The 26,105-nt window shown below is 39.7% G+C and overlaps 1 protein-coding gene across 1 annotated transcript in view; it reads left to right on the top strand.

Moving 5' to 3' along the window:
* cdh23 (cadherin related 23) overlaps positions 1-26,105 on the top strand; it is a 247,724-nt gene that overhangs the window by 19,293 nt on the left and 202,326 nt on the right. The window contains exons 2-3 of the mRNA XM_089116802.1: positions 6,153-6,244; positions 12,918-12,992. Of these exons, the coding sequence (XP_088972928.1) occupies positions 6,160-6,244; positions 12,918-12,992 (160 nt within the window). The 5' untranslated portion in view covers positions 6,153-6,159. The remainder of the gene's footprint in view (positions 1-6,152; positions 6,245-12,917; positions 12,993-26,105) is intronic.

The following is a 26,105-nucleotide window of genomic DNA, read 5'->3' as shown; positions in this document are numbered from 1 at the left end:
AGCAGAGACGGTCCAAACCGCATGCGGCACTAAATTCAAGGTAAAGATGACAGTTTTAGGATCCAATGGTGATCTAAGGTTTAGTCACATGGTCTTTTTAATACTTTTCATTGGTTACATTTTGCAAAACCCACAGAGAGATGTAAAGGTTGACCAAAAGTTATGATTTATGAAAACAATTAGATACAAAGGACAACAGTGGCAATATCATATAAGAATCAAAATGGGAATCTAGTGCGTCTCTGGGCTGGAGCAGTTTAGTTTAGGATGGATGATGGGCGTTCATTCGCTCCATCAAGAGTACGAGAGTCTGTCAACAGGGGCCAGTAGGTTTATCATTAGTAAAATTATAGGAATTTTGAATAATATTGCAAACATTTTTTTTGCTGAGTTGGATTATACAAGCCACCCCTGTGGGCAAGTAACCTTTTTATTGATTGGTGGTTTCAAGTTTCCCTTGATACTTTAAAACAAGGCTCTCAAACTATAATCAACCAATTTACTGCTTGAAAGCATCTTGAAAATGAATTACATTTCCTTTTTTTCAATTTCCTTTGCCAGACATGAGTGGTTTTCAACAAAAAAGTAGGAAACTATTTTTGGCCTAGAGGTTGTTGCTTTTACTAAATTTCTTTAATATTTTTGTCTCATATTAGAACAGATTGCTGTCATGTTTTTATTAGTGTCTACATCAAATTTTTGTTGTTTTGAGGGATTGAAGATTTGTATGTAAGAGGTCAGAACAAGTTCTATTTTTAAGTGTCCAATAGGCGACACACTGTGATGATGTAACTAACAAACACATTCATATATGTGTTATTAAAGAGTGAAGGTCCCTCTCAGATTTAGCTTTAGGTCAATATAACCGTTTTATTTCGGCTATATGTTTGAATACTAGCAAACTAACATACTACTCTTCCTATTTCTGCACTGTATGAGCTAAAAACAATGTAGCTCTGAATCTTTTCTGTTGTTTTACATGCATGTACACATTTAAATATATTGACTTTTACTTTATTTTTTATGGGTCATAGGCAGGCTACAATGCAAAATTAAAGAATAGTTACCCTAAACAATAATACTGCTCAATATACATTTCATAACAATCACTAAGTCAGAAATAGCTGCTTTCTTGTAAACTCACATTTATCATCCCATATTAAAAAAAGCCCCAGTTGTAATATAAAAGGTCTTTTTTATTTAATGTTGTTGTTTCTCTTTATTTAAAGAGTTGAAATGATTGTAATTATCGACTCTTGTAGTCTGTTAATTTACTTCCCTTTTTAGTGTGAATACTCTGGAATTAATTTTGTTTAATATAAATTCTAGCGCATTATTTGATTTAACTACTATACCAATAGTCAACAAAATGTAATCAAAATGCAAAATATTTACAAGATGCTAAAAACTAGCCTGGGAAAACCCAGACAACTTCCGGCAAATTTAGATTTGCTTTTAAAGATAGTCTTGCAAAGAGCTCATTCAAGCCCATTCCCAATCCGTTGAAATTGCGGCACCAATCAGAAACGTTGGGGCGGGCTTTACACGATGACGACAGCGCTGGGATTTTGAAGCAGATTTTGTAGCCTACATTACAAAGATGGATGCCGCCGTGGAACATCACTCGTTCGAATCAGTTATCGTGTCTGTTTTAAGCGTTTTGAGCGTTTCCTTTTTGTTAAAAACCGAGCAAAGAACAACACTCTGAGATATTTCTCCGCCGACCGCCGTTCTGCATCTGTCATCTCCTTCATCGCTCTGAGTGGTTTCACTGTAAAAAATATTTTCAAGATTTGTTATCACAACATATTTTCTTTTGTCAAATCAACTTTATAATAATTTATTTAGTTCAGATAACTTATTATTTTGAGTTTCTGATGATTAAATGAATCTCCTTCATCATTGTATTAACTCACTTTTTCCAGTTCAATCAACTTAAAATTTTAAGGCAACCCAGGTTACTTACTTTTTTAAGTTAAACCAACAATATTTTTTTACAGTGTAGTAATCATCATTTTTTTCTTTTGTCAAATCAACTTAAATAATTTGTTTAGTTCAGATAACATATAATTTTGAGATTAAATCATTCTCCTTCATTGTATTAACTCACGTTTTCCAGTTCAATGAACTTAAAATTTTAAGGCAACCAGGTTACTTACTTTTTTAAATTAAACCATCAATATTTTTTTTTACAGCGTATCCGTGACATTCGTTGGTGACGCCCCGGAAATGATTCGTCTATGACGCTTTGCCAGACCTTAGAATGATCTAGTTTTAACCAGGCTAGCTAAAAACAGCATTATGTTTAAAAATCATTGGAAAAAAATAGTAGTTTAGTTTATTTAATATAGTTAAATACATTTAAAATGTTTGGAAGTATTCAGATCAGCTAGTATTTCATTACAAACACATTTTTTTTTCTTTTTTTTTTTTGCTGTGCACCCACATCCATTAAACATGACTTACTTAACAGTATTGTGAACCCATATTCAGAAAAAGCATAAGCATCATATATTGTGTGGATTTCCCTGCAGCAGAAGCAGTTGTATTGGGCCCATGTGACAGCACTTTTCCAGTGGCAGAATGCTCTGCTACACAGTGGACAGAGAAGGTTTGTGCTGCTATATGACGCCAGGGAACTCTTTTATTATATCACCCAGGAAACTGCAAGATGCCAAATGAAAACAAATGCGTCTATTTCGCCTTTCCTCGCTCTCTCCTTCTCTTCCTCCTTCTCTTTTTCATGTCTCTTCTGTTTCTCTCGAAATGCAATTCACTGCCAAGGTTGTTGCTCAAATTCCACACCAGGGATTGCCATGCTAACCAAAACATTATAATATGCAACTTGCTCATTTCATTTTGTTGCAACGTTCATGTATTTTTTGTTGACAATGTGCCCTGCTACTGAGTCTACAGGGACAACCAGAAGACGTGTGCTTTTCCAGTTTGACTGTAATGTACTTAGCTGAGAACAAACACTTTTTTTTATTTTATTTTAGACACAAACTGTGAGGATTGAGGTTTTACAAACACTTCTTTGGAAGATAGATGGATAGATAGATAGATAGACATACCATGGGTGAGGTAGATCCTCTGAATAATGAATCCATCATGGACACTGAGAAGGTAGATCAAGTTCTTCCAACACACACACGACCAAATACCTTCTGACTTAAGCATTTATTATGCAACTGTTGTGAACACAATGCATAAGGGTGTTTTTGACTATACATTTTTTTTTTCTTGACACAAAATCTTAAAAATATGACGCTCATCTGGTGAGAATAATGATTTACTTGTCGAATACAACACTGTAATGTCTTTGAATTATCTTTGATTGGATGTTTTTCTCACAAATATTGATGTGTGTCATTAATATTGACACCAGTTGGTGATTTAATAGTGATTATAACTATTATAACCAAAAATGTGCAAATCACTCCAGCAGGAGATCCAGTGCTACATGGGATTCTTGTTTGAGCCTTTTCTCATTTTGGAATTAAATCCTAAGACTTTCATTTGATTGGTTTCCTAGAATGTTGAGAGAATGAGATCGTATCTTTTCTCCATCCCTGCGGACACCTTTGACGCTGTAGCATTAACGGTAAATACCAGCAAAACAAACAAGCTCAGCCAATCCCAGCACTGTAATTAGCCTAATTAAACTGCAGGTTGAACGCGACGTGATTATACATCATTAATTTCGACCTTACAGTTGCTGTAATTAAGTCGCTCATCACATAAGCTCCCTTGTAAATATCATTTTCACTCCTCTCACTCAGACACTTATTTATTTCATTTATTTATTTTCGAGCGAGAGAGAGAGAGAAAGATGCTGAAGAGATGATTTGCAGCACACGATTAGCTCAAGTGTGTGTGAGTACTTTACTCTGTGGGAATTCCTTGTTGAGTGAACCCTCCTCCTCACTTGAACAAGTGTAAAACTATTCTTCATTTTAATGCATAAATTATATGCCTATTAATCATTAATACTGTCAATATAACACCTCTCTCCTCAAGCAGTATTGTCTATTCAGTGACTTCACGTACATCTGAAAGTGCTTTTAGCTTGCAAAATATTTGTTAGAAAGTCTTCTAAGAGGAAGACTGCATATAATGTTTGATATTTTTAAATATAGGTCTGCACAGTTTTGTTATATATATATATATATATATATATATATTAATTGAGAGATTTTGTATGCAGTAAAAATACTTAAACATCACATACTGTTATACTGCTTGTATATCAATGCTAAAAGGATCAAAAGCATAAAATCATTTTGAAACAGCAGCTTTCATGTTCAACAAGGTGTGAAACACTATACGAGCTAGCAAATGATGCCCTTTGTCTTCAAATTAAGTTATTTAGCTCATGCTCTGCTGCCAGCAAAAGAGTTACTCTTAAGGCTGTTCACCTGGGTACGAAATGAACTTGTTGCCCTCCAGCTATAGTGAGGATATATATACTTAATTCTAACTGCCTTAATTTTAACTGCCTTAATTCTACGTGGCATTGATTCAGCAAGGTGCTGAAAGCATTCTTTAGAAATGTTGGCCCATATTGATAGGACAGTTGATGGAGATTTGTGGGATGCACATCTAGGGCACGAAGCTCCCGTTCCACCACATCCCAAAGATGCTCTATTGGGTTGAGATCTGGTGACTGTGGGGGCCATTTTAGTACAGTCAACTCATTGACATGTTCAAGAAACCAATTTGAAATGATTCAAGCTTTTTGACATGGTGCATTATCCTGCTGGAAATAGCCATCAGAGGATGGGTACATGGTGGCCATAAAGGGATGGACATGGTCAGAAACAATGCTCAGGTAGGCCGTGGCATTTAAACGATGCCCAATTGGCACTAAGGGGCCTAAAGTGTGCCAAGAAAACATCCCCCACACCATTACACCACCACCACCAGCCTGCACAGTGGTAACAAGGCATGATGGATCCATGTTCTCATTCTGTTTCCAGTCTTCAACTGTCCAATTTTGGTGAGCTCTTGCAAATTGTAGCCTCTTTTTCCTATTTGTAGTGGAGATGAGTGGTACCCGGTGGGGTCTTCTGCTGTTGTAGCCCATCCGCCTCAAGGTTGTGCGTGTTGTGGCTTCACAAATGCTTTGCTGCATACCTCGGTTGTAACGAGTGGTTATTTCAGTCAAAGTTGTTCTTCTATCAGCTTGAATCAGTCGGCCCATTCTCCTCTGACCTCTAGCACCAACAAGGCATTTTTGCCCACAGCACTGCCGCATACTGGATGTTTACCCCTTTTCACACCATTCTTTGTAAACCCTAGAAATGGTTGTGCGTGAAAATCCCAGTAACTGAGCAGATTGACAAATACTCAGACCAGCACCAACAACCATGCCAAGCTCAAAATGGCTTAAATCACCTTTCTTTCCCATTCTGACATTCAGTTGTAAGTTACTGGTAAGAGAGTGAGGACTTGACTCCAGTTGCACGTTCATACAGATAATATCCAAGGCACTAATGTAAGATGCTTTTTGAACCGAAGATTTCGAGACTCATATCTGTATATATAATAAATGCGGTTGTCAGTCCCCAAAACTGACAGTGTCAAAGAAAAGAAAACTCTTCTTAGGATACAGAATGGAGCTGCATGAATAAGATTTAGTACTTCATATTCACATAATGAGATGTTATACTGACCTAAAATGAAATGTCTAACCCCTGAAGACTGATGCAAATTTTCAGAAAGCATTTGGATTTTTATTTGGACACCTTAAAGCAACCATCAATGTGCAAACTGTGAGATTTTTTTCTTCACTGAGATACATGCAGCTTGTTACAGTTTATCAGGAACCAGACAATGAGGGTATTTGCATATCACATGTTTACATCAGGTGCAATGAACTTGTAATGAGGTTCACCTGGAGACATTGCAACTCTCAACATGAACATTATTTATTTAGAGAGTTGGATTTCACCTCACAGATGTCGATTACCAGCTGTGCTTTGTTTCTACTAATGCCATAGAATTTAATCATGAAGGCTTTAATGTGCAATACCAGTACAGAAAAGTGCAGTGTGTTATTTCTGAAACACTAGTAGCACCAAACAGTAGTGATTGTTTTTCGTGATGCCAATATGGTGATTGTGCTCTTACTGTGTGTTTGTGTGTTTCAGGTTGGAGATGTCGTGGTGTGAAGGTTTGGGAGGCAAGATGACTTTGGTTAAATTGCTCCTGTCCTTATTGCTGCTACAAACGTTTTCTGAAGGTAAGGATGACACTCACACACACAAATTGTTTTTATATCTTTACATAGATTTTTCATTGGCGTATAATGGTTTTTATACTGGACAAAAACATGAGTTTAACTGTCAGATCATCGGAGTGAGGACAAATAGATTAAAATGTTTTAGCCACTTCTCTTTCTGATACCCCGTTTAAAGGCCTGTTTGAGGAATAGAGATGCATTACATCAAAAATGTTTTTATTATTATGAAGAAAACAGTTTATAAATCACACACACACATGTTTTAATGTTTTATGGGCATTCCATAGACAAAATTATTTTCTAACTGTATCCTATCCCCTTTCACTAACCCTACCCCCTAAACCATCACAGAAACGTTTTCAAAAAGCAAAGCATCACTTAGTGTGATTAATAAACTGTTTTCCTCATAATAATAAAAAAGTTCCCTCAAGGATTTCAGAAATGGCCATCTTTGTGTGAACATTTTTTGATCTCTATTCCTCAAACAGGCCTTTAAAGGGGTATCAGAAAGAGAAGTGGCTAAAACGTTTTACTCTATTTGTCCTCACTCTGATGATCTGACACTTAAACTGGTCCTCACCAATCCTATTATGGTTTTTACTCATCAGATTTTGCCTGCACAGTTTTTGTCTTAGAACATAATCATTGCATTTAAGACACTGTGTAAAAAAACCTGGACCTTGGGATTGTTGCGTTCATTCTGTTTTATACCGTTGTCCTGCTAAATTGTTAATTTAGCATTGATGCGTTCATATTTAATCACTTTTTTCATCAGTAATATACCGAATGAATGTGTTAAATTGACATTCCGTATTAAAACTGAATGTAAAAATATCAGAGGAAGCATTAAATCAGTGTGAGACGATGAATAGGACCCGTCTATATAAACCTGAGGTGATGAATATTAATGAGGTTACAACATCAGCAGTGGCTAATTAATATTCATGAGCCCAGTGGCATCACACCCCGCCCATCTTCAGTCCCCCACTAACTTGTTGCTCACGGTTCAAATGTGTTTCCCAGACTTTCAGATTAAAACTCCCTCTTCTGTTTCTCTCGTTTTTCAGCCTGCACTCATTACCTTCCTGTTGTCCTTCTATCAGCCCACATGTCCTGTCTTTTCTCAGACATCTCACTCCATCACTGTTCTCTCACAGCCGTCTATCATTCCTCATTGTTTGTGTGTGTGTGTGTGTGCTGGACACCTGCGCTCTGCAGCGGCCCGTTTAACAAGACCGTGTCTCTGCCACTTAACATCAGTCCAGAGGAGTTTATAATTCACTGCCCTCTTCTTCCTCTTCCTGTCTGTGTCCTTTCCTACTGCCGAACCTCTCTCAATCATTTACACACTCCATCTTTCTTCATTAATCTGCCTCACTCCTCTCGGTCTCCATAGGTCCTGTGGGAGCTGTTCTCTCATGGTTATTTGCCGTCTGTGATTGGTTCAGGGTTTTGAGGGTTAAATGAAATGGAGGTAAATTAGGGAGGGAGTTTGAGCCATGAACCCCAGAACAACCCAAGACTGAATGTTAAACACTCCTCGACCAAAAGAGAGAGCGTTAGCGAATAGATCACAAATGAAAATTCTGTCATTTATCCAAAGTTTTTCACAGTGACCGACCGTGACTGTCAAGCTTCCACAAGGACAAAACACATAAAAAGAAATTCATACTTGTGCGCTATATTCCACGTTTTCTGAAGGCATATGAGAGCTGAAATTTGTGATCATTTGCTTTATTCGCCTTTTCCTACAGACTCTTATGGCATTTTATAATTATTTTACGTTTTGTTAATGCATGATTTCCAGCAAATAACAACCTACATTTTAAATACTGTATGGCTTCAGAATAGTTTTGCTACTTCTACTGATGTCTCTGGGAATGAAATTAGTCAATATAGCCATTTCACATCACAGTATAATTGAAAGTCATCATTTTTAACATTTAATAGGCTTTAAAAATTAACTATTTTAATTGAAGTGAACTTAAAAAATCTTCACATATTAAATGTCATTATTATAAAGTGTATTCAGTGTAGAATTATATTGATTTTTCTGTCTCTGTCCACTCTCTTTTTGAATGAGAGCTGTCAGTTCATTCTTTCTCCCACTAAGTTTGTTTTGTACATAAAAAACACTTAATATAGACTCATAAGTACTTTTTCTGTCCTTTTGCACTGCGAACAGCCTTTATGTTCTCATTTTGTGTTCCTCTGAAAAGAAGGGTAAAGTTAAGAGGAGTAAAGGATTTTATTTACTTTTTTGGTGAACACTTAAAGGTAAAGTGGAAGAGGTGGAAGAGAGGTGAGCTGTCTTAATAAATGATAATGTCTGTGAAGAGATCCGATATGACGTTTCTGTCCGACCTGGTCACTCAAAAGACTCTCAATCAATGTCACAATGGTAAAACATCAGCTACAAAGCTTGTTTCACACATCCTGTGTGTGCAGCAGTGTTAGCAGTATAACTACAGCCGGAGGTATTTGTAGAGGGCTTATAGTTTTTCCTTGTAATGGACGTAATTATAATTATAAAATTGTCCACAGCAGGCCATTGTGAACTATTACAAAATCCCAAAGTAAAGTTAAACTGCTTCATTAAAGCCTGTAATTTAAAGAATGTGTTGATAAATTGGTTTTAAGGCGTACTATGTAAGATTTTTAAAAATACATTCTGTTCATTGACTTCTATTAAGGCGGGCATACACTGTGCGATGTCTGTGCGATTTCAGCAAGGTACCTACTCACACTGAACGAGTAAATCGCATGCGATGCAAAGCCAAAGTTCAGGATTTATGTGCTCACACTGTACGGTCCGATCATCGAGCTGCGACTTCACTGCTCACACTATACGTGTAATATCTGCGATAACCCCCTGGATTGCGCCTATTTACGTGTATGTATCCAGAGATATTGTCAAAACAAGCATCTGCTATCAGTATCAAGATGATTTAGTATTTTCAATTTATGCATTTAATTATTATTATTATTATATTATCATTATTAGGGGAGGCCTATAGGCTAATTTTACTCTTAAATTGATCCGCTATTATAATTAATTTGCCACGCAATATTTTTTTACAGCACATAACCAACGTGCTGTGAGGATAATAAAATATTAATCTTACTCCTCATTAAAAATTGTCTAAAACATTTAGGTCGATTACAATGAATTATATACATATAAAATAACTATTAACAGTCTATAATATGTCCGAACATTGCCATTATTAATCATCAATGAAAATTAAAAACAGGTTTATTTCAAAAACATTGTTTGACAAAATAATAAAAGAGGTGTTACATATCAGGTGGCTTGAAGACGGTGGGTAATATTATCCATTTTGCAACACCAACTGGAGGTAAGCAACAGTAATTTGTAGCTCGTTTTTATTTTAATTTTATTTTTGCTGCAGATGAAATGGTTAAACTTCTGTTTTCGCGCAGGTGCAGTGAGGGAAAAAACACTGAGTTTAGGGCAATCGGTTCGTAGCTTTGCTTCAACTGTGCGATATAGTCACGAGGAGCGACCAAAATTTCTGACATGCCAGAAATTCATCCGACCATCCGATTGTCGATCGCGAGAGGTTAATCGCCTCTCGTTTCTCCCTGTACACTGCACGAACACTGCACGACAAACGACGCACGACAAAGCTGAAAATCGGTCCGACACGAAAATGAGTCGCACGAGTCAGAATTCGGCTCAAAATCGGACGAAAATCGCACAGTGTATGCCCGCCTTTAGTAAGCCGTTCATTGGTTTATCTCCCTAATAAATTGAGCCTCCAAGGGACTATCTAAACATTGAGGGTAGGGTTGGGCGATGTCTACCAATTTGGCATCAGACGATGTCGAAACATCGCGATGGACGATGATATCGGGAGGGAGTGGGGGGGATATTTTCATAATATTCTCATTTTCCACTACATATTTTCCTCTATATCTTATCAGCAATTTCGAATTCGGCACGCTCTATAGCAGACGCACCCAGCGCTTGTCATAGGCTATATCACAACTGTTCAGTGTTTTTAACCACATAAAATTTATTTTAGGTTTCAAACATTTAAATATATATCATATATTATAGCAAAACAATACATTTTTAGTTTGTAAAATACACAATGGTGTCTATGGAAGCAGAAATAACAACCCATTCAAATAATTGACGACGGTTTTTATTCATATCAGATAGATACTGTGTAAATAATTATAAAGTCAACGCTATTTTTCTCGGCCACTTACTTTCATGTATTTCGGGAAAAACTGATGAATTCCCGCACTGTAATAAATCCAACAGACAGAAATATCTGAACTACGGCCCAAACACGCCGTCGATCTCACGTTACAGATAAAGATCTTTTTCTTTAACGTTTTTTTAAACGACAAAACAAACTCACTTACACATTTGAGAATCAGAATATGAGAATGGTAAGCATCATGAAATGGTAAGCAAGTTAATATTTTGAATTAAAAGCGCTAAATCTGCAATAGAGCGCTATTTTGGCTGTGGTGAATCACGTGCCAGCCACCATGGAAACGGGGGGATGATGTCAGCCATCACAATGGACGATGATATCGTCCATCGGCCCAACCCTAATTGAGAGCGAAGATCTGTCAATCAGTTATAAAAATAACTAGCTGAGGGAAGATGATTACCTTAAAAAAGTCCATAGATATCACTGTCAGTTCGTACTGCTGTTAACACTTTCTCTGACAAGCGGATGCAATGAGACCTGTTTTACTGTTTGTTAAAGTGATATTTGTTCGCCCAAAATATGAATCTATCATTCAATGAATGCGTTCAGGCACAACAACACCGAGTACCGTACATATGCTGTTAATATGAACCAAAAAACTAAATAAATTTTGCACACAGCCATAGAAGGTGAAATAAATACACATGGCTAAATCACATTAAATTCAGTATTCATTACAGTTTAATTTCAGTTCATGGGGCTCAAGAAAATTTCATTAAGCAACAATAATGAGATAACTATTAATTTTATCATTCCAGTATAAGGATCTGGAGTTGAAACCAGGACAGATGTGGCAGTTTTTTTTTTTTTTGCTTTTGGCAGGAACTCTCATTAAATCTCTGATTGACTTTGTCACACACCCAAAACGCGTTTTAAATCTGCTGCCATTCTGTAATGGTCCAGTAATTAACACAGGCTGATGTGTTACTCTAGATTGATTCTAGTTAGCGTGTATTGGCAGATGCACAGCCGATGGCTCTCGTGTCTTGCTCGGCATCTCTCCATTTCTCTCTTTGGGTTTGTTCTTGCCACGTTCAAAGCAGAGTCAAAGAGTGATTCACCCTATCAGACACCAGCACTTCAAACACACACATGCACAAGCCCTTTCTAGTGTGTGTTGTCTCTGTGGCCCACTACCCATGCATACGATCAAAGCTCTCCTGATCTTCCTGACAAATCAGCTTGTCTCCTGCTACCCCTGGAAAGAGAGAACACACACGCGTGTACACACTGGGGAAACATGTCTCGCACATAAAACAACCATATCATGTATTTACTTTTCAGGTTGGTTACATACAGTACAGTACAGAACTAACCAACTCTTGAACCCTATACACTGGCTAATGGTGCTTGTAGAAACTGCAGAGATGTATAAAGTACTAGAAACCCGGACTTGAGTAAAAGTACAAGTGCTCCATCAAAAAAGTGACTTGAGTAGAAGTTGAAGTGCTCTTTAAGCACCACACTTAAGTAGAAGTACTAAAGTATTCAACATTTTTTGTACTTAAGTATTGCAAGTAGTTTATTTTATAATTTACTCCTTAAGTACCAAAAGTAAAAGTACAAGTATTGCGTCATGCAATTATCAAAGAAAGCAGGCAAAAGTTTGAACTAGCAATCAAATAAGCCGCTTTGGTGGGAGACAAATTTGCCAAAAAAATGTCATTGCAGGACAACCCCTGCATTAGTTGTCAATGTGTGTGTCAATCAATACCATTACCCTATAAAACTGGCGTGCGATATAGGCAGCATGAAAGCCAACTTGCAACGAATGATTCGTAAATTTTTTATAATTGTAACGAGTAACTAGCAGAACATAAAAAAAATATCGAAGTAAAACTATTAAATTCATCGAAAATATCTACTGAAGTAAAAGTAGAAATATGAGAAAAAACAATACTCTCTAGTAGAGTACAGATACAGCATTTTAGTACTTAAGTACTTAGTTCTACTTCGTTACTATACATCTCTGAGAAACTTTAATTTTACACTCTTAAGAGTAAAGGTTCTTTATTTGTATCTACAGGTCCATGACGTCCTTTAACATGTATGGACATTTTCCAATAAAAGATTCTTTTATATTGGAAAAATGTTCTTTTGATTATTAATTTGTTCTTCACACTACAAAAAAAGAGGTTATTTTAAGAACTGGTCACTGAAAGTTTCTTTTGGGGAACCCAATACACTTCAATGAGATGTTGCGAAAACCCTTTTTGAGTGTGTTGTAGAAGTGGCTGATTTTCACTGTCAAGTCACACATACATGCGCGCGCACACACACACACACCACTTGGCCCTTATATTGATTGGAGAAGGCTCCACATTGAGAGTGTTCATTTGATGCCCATTGATGTCATTTTCTGTTTGCCATCTAATGTAATTGCTGTAACTGTGTGTGTTTTCTGTCTCTCTGTCCTCCAGCCTCTAATCAGCCACCTCGTTTCCAGAATTACTTCTTCCAGTCGTACCTGCTCATCTATGAGAACACACCAGTGGGTGAGTGTCTCTTGCAAACACACACATACTGCTCTGTAAACTTTACAAAAAATAAGTAATTTTAACTCGGCTAGTAAAAGGTTGATTAATATCAATTTCCTTTGCCTTTGTATTACATTTCACTAAAACGATAATCTTGAATTTTATTAGTCATTTATAGTATGTGCTTTACTTAAGATCATCTTTATTACATCATGTCAGATGTTAAGCCTCATGTGAATGCAAACACCTCAATACTTGGTAGACAATACACATTTGATGGGTCGTTATGTGTCATTTTGAGCAAAAATATTGCTCGAAATGTCACAAAATGGCAAGTTACTAATACTGACAACAAAAATCAATGATAAAACAGTGTAAATACAGCTGGAAACCAGTGAAAAATGAGCCTCATTAATTATTCAAGGTCCAGTGCATGATGGGAACCCCAGTATCAGAAAAGTTGAGTCATTTTTACTTAATTTTATTGAGTTGATATTTACACTTCATCATTTTTACTCACTTGAATTAAGTACTGATATGGAACTAACTTTTTCAAGTAAATTACATTGTTTTTTTCACTAGTATTTACTTCACCAAAAAATATTTTTTTACAGTGTAGATATTTTGCAGTAAATGTTAAACAGTTTGCATGGCAATACAGATTTATATGTTAACACGTACAACATACAATTTTTTGACACACATTTTCATTTTATAAAGGGCCCTTAATCCCTCCTCACAGTCTGTACTCCCCTTCCCTCCTCTTATTCTTCTCTTCATCCCTTATTCATAGTTTTCCTATCTTTAATGCCTCTTTCACCTCTCCCAGTTTATAGGTCAAAGAGCATGCATGTTTATTTAACCTTGTGACCTCTTGTTATCATAAGCTGTTTTTGTGGTCTTATCTGACCCTCAGTCTGCAGTTTGCCTCACTGTTCCTTATTTGCTTTGGTTTTTAAACTCGCTGTTGTTATGCACTGAATGATAATCATTTATGTATAATTTAAGTATATTTGCTAAAGGAAAGCACTTGGGCTGTTTAATCCTAGAGAAATGGCTTCTCTCCATAAAAAAAACTCATATGAAAAACAAATACCTTGTCTTTGTTTTTGCTTGTTTTAACTTGCACTTTTTTGTGCATTTGGTAGATTATACAAGAAATATAGCATTGTTAGTTCACAAAGTTGCTTTTTATGTTATTTTATACTGTCTAGAATTTCTAGAAGTTTGTTGTTAACATGTTGGTAAGCTAACTGTTTAATACTCTTATACAGATGAAAATATGTAACAAATATTTTGTCAAAGTATTTTTTTAATTGATTGAATGGCAGTTTCTCTCAGTTTTTCTGTGTTCGTGGTCATCTAGTTTGAATGCTTTTTCTCCATATTTACACGCATTTACAGCCTTTAGCCTTTGCCATCAACGCTCTGGAAACTGAAAGTAACTCATTCCCGCTAAATGTTTACTCATTGAATTGTTAGACCCGGGAACAATACAAGTCGACACTTTTTTTACTAATAGTTTTCTAAAAGGTATCATAATTCCGCTTATGCGTCATCAACCTACGCCTTTGTTATTGTAAGAGGCTAGCGACTCCTAGCGGTGAAAAAATGACATATTGTAGCTTTAACTCTTTGGTCTCAAGCAGTGCTTTACTCTAACAGTCTCTGTCTTTAAGTTTCTGTCTGTGTCTGTATGTATTTCAGCATTTTTAGGGACCCCGATGATTGACAGGGCAATTTGAGAGTGTCAGGGTTTTCATCACCTTGCCGCGTGTTGTCGTGAGTTGGTTTTAAAATAGATCTATCGGGCCTCTTCGCTGATAGCAGGCTCTCTGAACCGCAAATACACTTACACCACACTTATCCATAAAATCTCGGAGCCCATTTTACCTGAACCGCCTGTGTGCGGTGTGTGTGTGTGTATGTTTAGATGTGCGTTTCATTAAAGCTCACAGTTGTGCTTCTTACGTATTATAATTTATTGTTTCTTAAATATGGGCACTTTAGGCAGTGTGGACTTCCAGAAAATATAATCTTTTAAAATGTGTGTTTCACACTCTTCACTAGTTTAATTTGTCCACTAACAATGTCCAAAAGTGTTGAAACTTACACTACCGTTAAAATGTCTGGGGTCAGTATGAATTTTAAATAATTTTATTCAAGATTGCATTCAATGTGATCAAAAATGTTGACATAACTGCTGTTCTTACTTTATATGAATCAAAAATCCTGAAAAATATATATTAGTAGGTTTCTGCAAAATTTTTACAATTATTTATTATCAAAAAAGCTTTTTTGATAATAATCAGAAATGTTTCTCAGCAAATCAGCTAATTAGAATGATTTTTAAAGCATCATGTGACTAAGGATAATATTGTTGCAATGACTTCACAGGAATAAATTACATTTTGTAAAAAAATATATTAAAATAGAAAGCAATATTTCACTTTATTTTTATTTTTAATACATTTAAAGAAATGCAGATACAAATACATTGAGTTTTACCTATCCCAAAATTTTGAACTGTTTTTTTGTTGTTGTTGATAGTATGCATATTTTGCATTGTAAATTATAAAGTAATAAGTCATATTATGTAATACATTATAATAATTATGTGATGGAAATGATGGTGGTGGAATTAAATGGCTGAGACCTTTGTTGTGCTCAGGCTAGATGGGTATACATAAAATTAAATATTATTTTTACACTGCAATTTGACACAATTATACTAATTTGACAATTATAGCTTGATTGTACATGACCAATGCATACAAATCAAGTGCCCGATGTTGAAGATTCCATTGACTGATAGAATGTTCGAGAGAATGTTCAGCATTCAAAATGTAACAGACAGCAATGACGTCATTGTTACATGTCTATGCTAAATTCCAATTGGATTCTCTCTTACCTCTATGTCACAGTGAACTAATTAATTAACTTTCTTGTATCTATTTAGATGCAAATACTACATATTTGGACATTCTACTTATTCAAGTTATTTGGATATGTGGGCTCAGGGCTAGTTATTCGTTCATGATTTAATTTCCCATGACATCATCAATATCATCTGCATATATTGTCCTCAGCTGATTATAATTTAGTACAAGTTTGAATGTTTTTTTATTGCATTGATCATGGATCCATTGCTCTTTTCCTCCCTCTTTAATTTTCTTATGCTATGCATTTATTTAGAGAGCCAAAATTCCTGTGAGCCACCCTGAAACTGATCAGATATCATAAACAACATGAAACTTTGACAATGCATGAGCATGAACATTAACACACTCTCCATCAACAGCAAAGATGCTGATGCTGCCAATCTATGGTGAGCCATTTACAAAAGGTAAACACTGAGGTCTCGACTAGTTAAAAAGTGTCGTTGTGCAGGCCATAATTAGTTGATTTCTGTTTATTGAGATTAATTAGGATGTGACAAGCTGTTCCCAGACCAGCACTGGTTCAGTCAGGGTTCATTTCCACCCGCAGCAGTGTCAGCGTGCCCTGTGTGTCCTCTGTACCCTGCCTGACTCTGATTGGTGGTCGGAGCCATCAGCCATGTCTGATTGGATGACTCTGATGGCTTATTCATGGAGAGGGCGGATGATTGGACAGTGCCAATTTGTCAGAGTTATAGTTTATTAGTAGCGCAGATGTCCTCGTACTGGAGGACTTCCAAATGACACGCACGCACTGGCACAGGCACACCCCAACACAAACACACACACTTAAACGACAAACACATGCAAACCAACACGTTCACACTCATGACTTGATGGAGACACAGACATTGCACCGGGGTGTGTGTATATGCATAATATAATCACACGAACAGTATCTGTGTTTAGACAGGGTCAAGTGAGTTTGTGCATCATATTGCTTGATACGTTTTTGTGAGTGCATTGGTGAGCTTGTGCTTATTTAGAGGGGACAAATGCAAATGCAACTGTAACGCTCTAAGGGGCCATTCATGTCACTTTTAATGTGTTTTGGCCATTCATTTAGGCAAGGCGTTTTGGGGCTTGAGAATGCCAACTTTTGAAAACTGGTAAAAGTATGTTCCCTATCGAGGGAACTCAACACTGCGTCGATAAAATCGACTCTTTGGGGACGCTCCCTAAGCGTGCGCCTCTGAAGTATGAATGAAACTAATCCAATCCTGATTGGTGTTGCGTCGTGACGTAACATGTGACGGCATACCCGGAAGTATAAAAGTGACGCTGTCACAACACACACTAGCTTTCGCTCTTCAGCAAGCGCTTTATGTTGAAACTGTCTGTCTTATTTGGTGTTGTTTGTCTTATTATTGGAAGAGGTGTGTGCATCCCTGTCCTCGTTACATCACGGGTGGGGACGCACACTCTCTCTGTGTGTATTGTTTGGGAGTGCAGCACGCACGGGCAGCTCTCGAGGGGGCTGCTTGTGAAATGTGTGAGGCTTTGCCTATTAGAGTGCTGCGCTCCCGGCTGGCGTGCTTTGACGAGCACGGTCAGGCTCGCGTTCCCCAGGGTTCCGGTCCCGCATATGTCGAGGCGATGCGGCGACTGAGATCCTGGGGTTCGCAGCGGGATCTGGCGGAGGAGAGTGAGAATGCTGAGGCATTTTCTCGCTCGCCATCGGCTGATCCCGCAGCCTCTGAGAGTGGTGTGGGAGCCCGCGCTGCGGTTTCTCCTACCCGCGATCAGGTCCCGGTGCTTGAGCTGTCTACTTCTGAGGAAGGGGACGTGCTCAGCATCGATGCGGACGACCGTGATCTCAGCACGCCATCACGCGGCCTGGGTTATGAGGAGCTGGTGGAGGTTGTGACACGCGCTGTGGCCAGACTAAACATCAGCTGGCCACAACATGAGCAGGAAACGCAAGTCACCAGTAAAATGGACGAGCGTTACCTGCAGCGCAGGTCACAGCCTCACCGCCGGGGTCTGCCGTTTTTCCCTGATCTCCATAAAGAGATCTCGAGAACGTGGGAAAGACCGCATTCGTCCCGTATTTCGAGTCCCAATGTAATAGATTACAGCAATGTTATGGGGGCTCGAGATATGGGATATGGGAAGATGCCGAAGGTGGAGGAGGCTTTAGCGAGCTATCTCTCTCCCGAATCGGCGTCTTCCCTAAAGACCCCGGTGTTGCCTAGTAAGCCCTGCAGAGAGACATCTGCATTGGTGGGCAGGGCTTACATGGCGGCGGGTCGGGCTGGTTCGTGTCTGCACTCAATGGCGATTTTGCAGGCATACCAGGCCGACCTCCTGAAAGATTTGGATGAGGGGGAGGGGCCTACTCCTGAAGATGTCGCGGAGTTGAGGAAGGCCGCAGATTTGTCTCTCCGGGCCACTAGGGAAGCGGCCAGCGCTATTGGCCGCTCTATGGCGGCCATGGTGGCCACGGAGAGGCATCTGTGGCTGAACTTATCCGGTATTAAAGAAAAGGATAGGTCCTTCCTGCTGGATGCGCCGCTTTCGGCTTCTGGCCTGTTCGGCGACGCCGTTAATTCGGTTGTCGACAGGTTTCAGGAGTCGAGAAAACAATCTGCGGCGTTCCAGCAGTACCTCCCCCGGAAAGCGAAGGCCAAATCTAGTAGGGGGGGGCAAAGCAAGCAGCCCCAGCCATCAGCCAGCTCCTCCCACAGGGCAGAGCAGAAGGAGAGCGTTTCCTCTAGAGCCCCCCCTCCTGGGTCTTGGCAACAGAGGAAACGCTCCCAAAAACCGAAGTCCTCCAGCCAGAGGGGCGACCTGAGGGACGTCATTCAAGCTAAGAGGACTTCGGAAAAGAGGTCCTAGCCAAGGCAGGACTTCAGAGGGCTGCCCCCTCCGCAGTGAGACAACCGAGGTTGTTCTCACAACGGGGCCCTCTAGGAAAAGATGCAGGTCCGCCGTTAACAGCGCTTCGGGCCGCATCAATTTCCAGCGAAAAGACACCAGAGGCCAGCCTCGAGAGGCTGGTACCCTTAGCAGATTTTGTAGAGGGATGGTATCATCTTCCCAACATATCTCCATGGGTCCTGCAGATAATACGAGTTGGGTACAGACTGCAGTTCGCGCACCGCCCCCCCAAGTTCTCTGGGGTGGTGCTCACTGCGGTGGTCCCAGAGCAGGCTCAGGTGCTGGAACAAGAAGTACAGACTCTGCTGTCGAAAGGAGCCATAGAACGTGTTCTTCCGGTAGACAGGGAGTCCGGGTTTTACAGCCGGTACTTTATAGTTCCAAAGAAGGATGGGGGGTTAAGGCCAATTTTGGATCTCAGGGTGTTGAACCGGTCTCTGAGAAAGTTCAAATTCAGAATGTTGACCATTCCAACAATCGTGAGTCAAATCAGATCCGAGGACTGGTTTGTCACGATAGATCTGAAAGACGCCTATTTTCACATCTCCATCCTTCCTTGTCACAGGAGGTACCTGAGGTTCGCTTTCGGGGGCGAAGCATACCAATATCGGGTTCTTCCGTTCGGCCTAGCACTCTCTCCCCGCACATTTACCAAGTGTATGGACGTGGCCCTTGCTCCACTGAGACTTCAGGGGATTCGCGTATTGAATTATCTCGACGACTGGCTTATTTTGGCCCAGTCTCGGGAGATGGCAGTTCGGCATCGAGATGTCGTTCTTGGCCATATTCAAAAATTGGGGTTAAGACTCAATTTGAAGAAGAGTGTGCTAGAACCGTCCCAGGGCACGACCTTTTTGGGAGTCGTGTGGAACTCGATTACAATGCAGGCACGTATGTCTCCCGCACGTATCGAGTCAATTCTGGCGATGGTGTCCAGGGTGAGGCTAGGTCAGGCCGTCACTGTGAAACACTTTCAAAGGATGCTGGGCCTCATGGCAGCGGCATCCAACATTATTCCTCTGGGCCTCCTTCACATGAGGCCCCTCCAGTGGTGGTTGAAGACCAAGGGGTTCTCACCCAAAGGAAATCCGTTCCGTATGATCAGAGTAACGCGCAAGTGCCTTCAGTCTCTGCAAATATGGAAGAAGCCTTGGTTCCTATCCCAAGGGCCAGTGTTGGGGGTGTCATGTCGCCGGGAAACCGTTTCGACAGACGCCTCCCTTACGGGCTGGGGCGCGGTCATGGACGGCCGCTTTACCAGGGGTCTGTGGCAGGACCATCATCGCACTTGGCATATAAATTGCCTGGAGATGATGGCGGTATTCAAGGCTTTGAGGAGCTTCCTCCCAGACATCGAGGGTCGCCACGTCCTTATACGGACGGACAATACGTCAGTGGTGGCCTATCTGAACCGACAGGGGGGACTCAGATCGCGCCCTCTGTGCAAACTGGCGCATCAGATTATCCTTTGGTCCCAGGGAAAGATATTGTCAATAAGGGCAATGTATATCCCAGGGGTTCAGAATCGGGGAGCAGACATCCTGTCGAGGCAGGGGCTGAGGCCCGGGGAATGGAGACTTCATCCGGATGTGGTGAAGTCGATAGGGGAGAGGTTCGGACCGATGGAAGTGGATCTGTTTGCGTCTCGAGAGACGTCCCACTGTCCACTTTGGTTCTCCCTCTCACATCCAGCCCCGCTGGGGTTGGATGCCATGGTACAGGCTTGGCCGAGGCTTCGCCTGTATGCTTTCCCCCCGATCGCTCTGCTCCCTGGGGTCCTGGAGAGGGTCCGTCAAGAGGGCATCAGTCTACTTCTGGTTGCCCCGAGATGGCCGACACGAGTATGGTTCTCGGATATAATATCACTCCTCATAGCTCCGCCATGGCCGATTCCTCTGAGGAGGGATCTATTGTCTCAGGCGGAGGGCACAATCTTCCACCCTCGCCCAGAGTTGTGGAAGCTGTGGGTCTGGCCTCTGAGGGGGTTCAGTACCTAAATGCTGGCTTATCAGCTGAGGTGGTTGAAACCATACTTAGCTCTAGGGCCCCATCTACCAGGAGATTATATGGCCTCAAGTGGAAGGTGTTTCACACTTGGTGTGGAGAACGAAGGTTGGATCCAGTAAACTGCCCAGTGGCTTCAGTTCTGGAATTCCTTCAGGATCGTTTCTCTGCGGGTCTCTCCCCGTCCACTCTTAAGGTGTACGTGGCTGCCGTTTCGGCTTTCCACGCGCCAGTAGATGGTGGACCTCTGGGGAGGCACCAATTGGTCATTAGGTTTCTCCGTGGTGCTTGGAGGATGAGGCCGGCGATCAGGTCCAGGGTGCCTGCCTGGGATCTGGCAATAGTTCTGGAAGGGTTGTCCCTCGCTCCCTTCGAACCTTTAGAGTCGGCTTCGCCTAAGGACTTAACGCTGAAAATGGTCTTTCTCTTAGCGATTACCTCTCTTAAGAGGGTGGGAGATCTCCAGGCCCTGGCGGTAACGCCAGCTTGCTTGGAGTTTGCCCCTGGCAAAGTAAAGGCCTTTTTGCACCCGAGTCCGGGCTACGTGCCTAAAGTTCCTTCGAGTACGGCTCGCTCTGTAGTCCTTCAGGCATTCCATCCTCCACCTCATGTGTCGGCGGGAGAAGAGAGGCTTCACTTGCTCTGCCCCGTCAGAGCTTTGAGTGTATACTTGGAAAAGTCTGCTTCTTGGAGAAGATCTGACCAGTTGTTAGTATGCTTTGGGTCACCTAAGAGGGGGCTCCCGGCGACCAAACAAACTATAAGTAACTGGATTGTCCAGTCTATTACTGAGGCTTACAAGGTGCGTGGGGTTCCTTCACCTTTGGCCTTAAGGGCTCACTCGACTAGAGGCATGGCTTCCTCTAGGGCCCTTCTGTCGGGAGTACCTCTGCAGGAGATTTGTGAGGCAGCCGGCTGGGCTACCCCGCATACTTTCATCAGGTTTTACAGTCTCAGCCTTCCCAGTACGCCCGGTGCACACGTACTCGGCCCTTGCTGAGTGCCTAATCAGTTTCACTCTGGGGCGGGTCTGTTCGGTGCGTGGCCTAGTGGGTACTCGTTCCCCAAAGAGTCGATTTTATCGACGCAGTGTTGAGTTCCCTCGATAGGGAACGTCTCGGGTTATGACTATAACCCTTGTTCCCTGAGAAGGGAACGAGACACTGCGTCGTGTTGCCACGCCCCCTTTTCAGACCCTTGAGCGTCTTGCTTCATCGCGAGGCTAGTGTGTGTTGTGACAGCGTCACTTTTATACTTCCGGGTATGCCGTCACATGTTACGTCACGACGCAACACCAATCAGGATTGGATTAGTTTCATTCATACTTCAGAGGCGCACGCTTAGGGAGCGTCCCCAAAGAGTCGATTTTATCGACGCAGTGTCTCGTTCCCTTCTCAGGGAACAAGGGTTATAGTCATAACCCGAGACGTTTTTGGAAATGATACCGTTATTGTTAATTTAAAGGGATAGGTCACCCAAAAATGAAAATTAAAACCTTGTAAGATCTTCGTTCGTCTTCGTAACAGAAATGAAGATATGTTTGATTAAATTTGAGAGCTGGGTCACTACCACATAGGCACCCTAAGGGATTGACCCATGCGTCGTGGAAATCTCTTGAACTCTCGTCTCAGGCCCAGAAGGAACAAAAGGAATAGTCGAATAAAGTCGTTATTTTTGTTTTGTTTGTTTTTTCCCGCACAACAAGTATTCTTGTCGCTTGATAACCTTATATTGGAGCCATTGTAGTCACATGGAGTATTTAAACATTTTCTTCAATGACTTTCTGGGCCTTCAAGTTTCAATCCCTTAGGGTGCCTATGTGTTCGCGATACAGCTCTCAAATTCGGGTGAACTATCCCTTTAAGAATGCCGTGTGTATGCGTATAATGTGTTTAGTCTATAGGTGCGTAGGTTTTCTTTTCAAAGTGACATCACCAATTACTGGCCCTGGTGCAGAATACAGCGTTTTTAATCGTTTTCATGGATCCGGGACCATTTTGACGATGTTGTCGTCTGTACATGAAAACTCAAAGGAAAATCGTTTCCGTGTTTAGTACATCATTGTCGTGTAAACATACCCTAAATGTATAATAGTGTTTGTGAAATAATGGAACAATTAAAGTAACTGCTCTATTAGGGCTGGTTCACATTTTCACATTTTTCCATGCGCGTTCACGCCGCTCCGAGATAAAAACATCTCAACTTTTCAGAATACCGCAAGCGCACCATACGCACACAATAGGTCATGTGACAAGAACCAACTGAAGCGCAACCGCCCTGGCACTTTGGAAAATGGAGAATGCGGCGCACCCTGCGTTTTCTACGCGTTTTTAGGCGCTATATGTGAATCCGGCCTTAGAGTATATTTTCTTGTCATAGTAAAGCTGAATTTTCAGCATGATTACTCCAGTCTTCAGTGTCACATGATCCTTTAGAAATGCTGATTTTCTTATTATCATCAATGTTGAAAACAAAAGTGCTGTTTAATATTTTGGTACTATATTCTGAATTCATACATTTTTTTTTATATCTATTTGATTAAATATTTTCTTACTTTTTTTTTCTCTTAGATTTCCATTGATGCAAAATTATCACAAAAGGGGTAGTTATTCTGATCTCAATTTTTGCATTGGACATTTCCTTTTTATTATTATGATTATATATATATATATATATTAGGGCTGTGCAAAAATTAATTGCGATTAATCGCATCCAAAATAAAAGTCTGTGTTTACATTATATATTTGTGTGTGCTGTATATAATTATTTTGTATATATAAATACACACACATGCATGTATATATTTAAGAAAAAGTGTTATTCATATATAAAATATTTATATTTATATAATATAGATTATGTATTTATAAATATATAGAGAATTTAAGCGCAAATAATTCTTAAATATATACATGCATGCATTGGTATTTAGATATACAAAATAATTATATACAGCACACACAAATATATTATGTAAACACAGACTTTTATTTTGGATGCAATTAATCGCAATTAACTTTTGCACAGCCCTAATATATATATATATATATATATATATATATATATATATATATATATATATTTATATATATATATATATATATATATAATTTTATTTTAGATTTATTATTATATTTTTTTATTATATATATATATATATATATATGAAAATAACAATAACACCTTGTTATTGGGGTCTGAGAGTTTACTGTCAAAGGTCTTTGGTCCTTTTTATTAAGTATTCTGTAATGGTCTTTGGGTTTGCATTTTTTCAAGTATAAGTGTTTAAGAGTGCTTTAGGCAGTTTGCTTCCCCTTACGCCTGTAAGAATGCTCCTTACCTGTGGAAAATTGCTGCAACGCACAATGACTATGAGTTTTTTCTTAGTGTTGCTGTTGTCACTTGTCTGTGACTTATGAAGTAAACTGTTAGTAAATGAGGTTTTACCCTCAGTGTTTGTATGTGTTCTAAGCTGGTGTCTCACTGCAGTAGTTTATCAGCCAGACAATTTATGACTCTCCTTCCCTCTAAAATTCCTCTGAGACGGCTCTGTTTGCATACTCCCAAATTGGCAAGTGGCTTAATTAGACTAATTAGTCAATTAGCTAACTGTAGCATGTGCATTCATCTGTTTAAATGACAGAATACTTCAGGCCTGCTTGGCTTTGAATAAAGGGCATACTGCAGATAATTATAATGTTAGTTTAACAGCAGTCTGCTGCTACCACTGAGTAGTGTGAAGACTTCATTAAGAGCCCAGAAATGCACCTCTTAGGTGAACCGGAGGTTGAAAAATAAACACTCAGTACTCCAATATTTTGTCTTTGGTCACCATATTTTTCAACATGGGAAAAAGCTGTCTGTTGAAAAGGTGTCCGATTCATTAGTCGCTAAGTAACTAAGAAAGCAAAAGTGCAGGAAAGGGTAAAACTATTTGCACTAAAAAACAGTGTGTTTATGATTCTGTCTGCGTCTCAATCAGCTCCCTAGCTCCCTATAGGCCATTTTGCAAGATGTAAACAACACTGGTCCAGAAACACTTCCTGTTTCAGTTTGTAACGGTTTAAGAAAACATCTTAAAGATGTTTTAACTTTTTGATTCAGTTTTAAATGTTCTGTTGGTTGTATTTTATCCCAGCTTTTATGTAGTGTTAAAAAACTGAAACAGGAAGTGCTTCTGGACCAGTGTTGGTTACATCTTGCAAAATGGTACATGAATTCGGGCACTGGTAAGGACACATTGGGACACTGGTGATGACATGACAACATCCTCATTGTAAAACATCACTACTGGTATTTATGATCATCAGCAGAACTAATACTTTTCTGACATTTAAAAGAAAAAAATGTTATTCAAAGTGCTTGTTTTTATTGTGCCTCTACAGTGAGCATTGATGCACCCTGGTTTTCATGGTTCATTGTGGGACTTTTAGGGAGCAAAAGTTTCATTGCACTGGAAGGATTATGCGATTGAGACAGCCCTTTAAATGGCTGACTCTCTGATCTTTGCCCAGACTACTGAACCGGGAAGCTGATTCAGACCCTCTGATAATAATAAAAGGATAACAAATGCAGTATAATGAGCTGTGGTGGAATAGCTAAAATAACTGGAAGTGGCTGACCACACAAGCCTTGCACATTCAAGTTATGTCAGTGCCCACTTTTACGTTGTGTCTCCTTGATGGATACTGCAGTTTGGCATAGTATCTTCACCAATACAGAATGTGGAAGACGAAATCCTCTTAAAAATACATGTTTTACAGAATGGTTTGGTTAGTTTTTTTGATTTGTGGGGTTCTTGAGTTTGATTTTAATTATAATTTCTCTATTTTTCAGACCAGCATATTGGTTTCTGGGCTCTTTAAAAGACATGTAGATGGTTTTCTAAAGAACTACTACCTAAAGTTATTTGTGTAAATAAATAAATAAATAATGTTCTACAACTCTGTAGCATCAGGCTGTAAAACCCATTTTGTTTGTAACTGTAAACTTCATGATTTTTAATAGTGAGGATACTTTGATTGGTATGTGTCCAAACTGGATGTGGATATTCAATCCTCAGTGGTCAGATTTCCATGACTTCTGATTGGTGGGATTAGGTTCCTTCTCCGTCCAGCTGAGTCACTGTGATCTAATGCTTTACTAAAGTGTTTGTATATAGTGATGTTACGTTATGCTGTTTTTATGTCCATAGAATAATGCAGGAATGATTTGTCATGTTTATTTATTACATTTACATTTGCATCTTTTCTTTTAGCTGACACTTTTATCCAAAGTGACTTAAAATTGCTATTTATGTCAGAGGTCG

The sequence above is a fragment of the Pimephales promelas genome, chromosome 11 (assembly GCF_988280905.1).
Source record: "Pimephales promelas chromosome 11, fPimPro1.hap1.1, whole genome shotgun sequence".
Taxonomy (NCBI): domain Eukaryota; kingdom Metazoa; phylum Chordata; class Actinopteri; order Cypriniformes; family Leuciscidae; genus Pimephales; species Pimephales promelas.
This window is presented reverse-complemented; position numbering and strand designations above follow the sequence as displayed.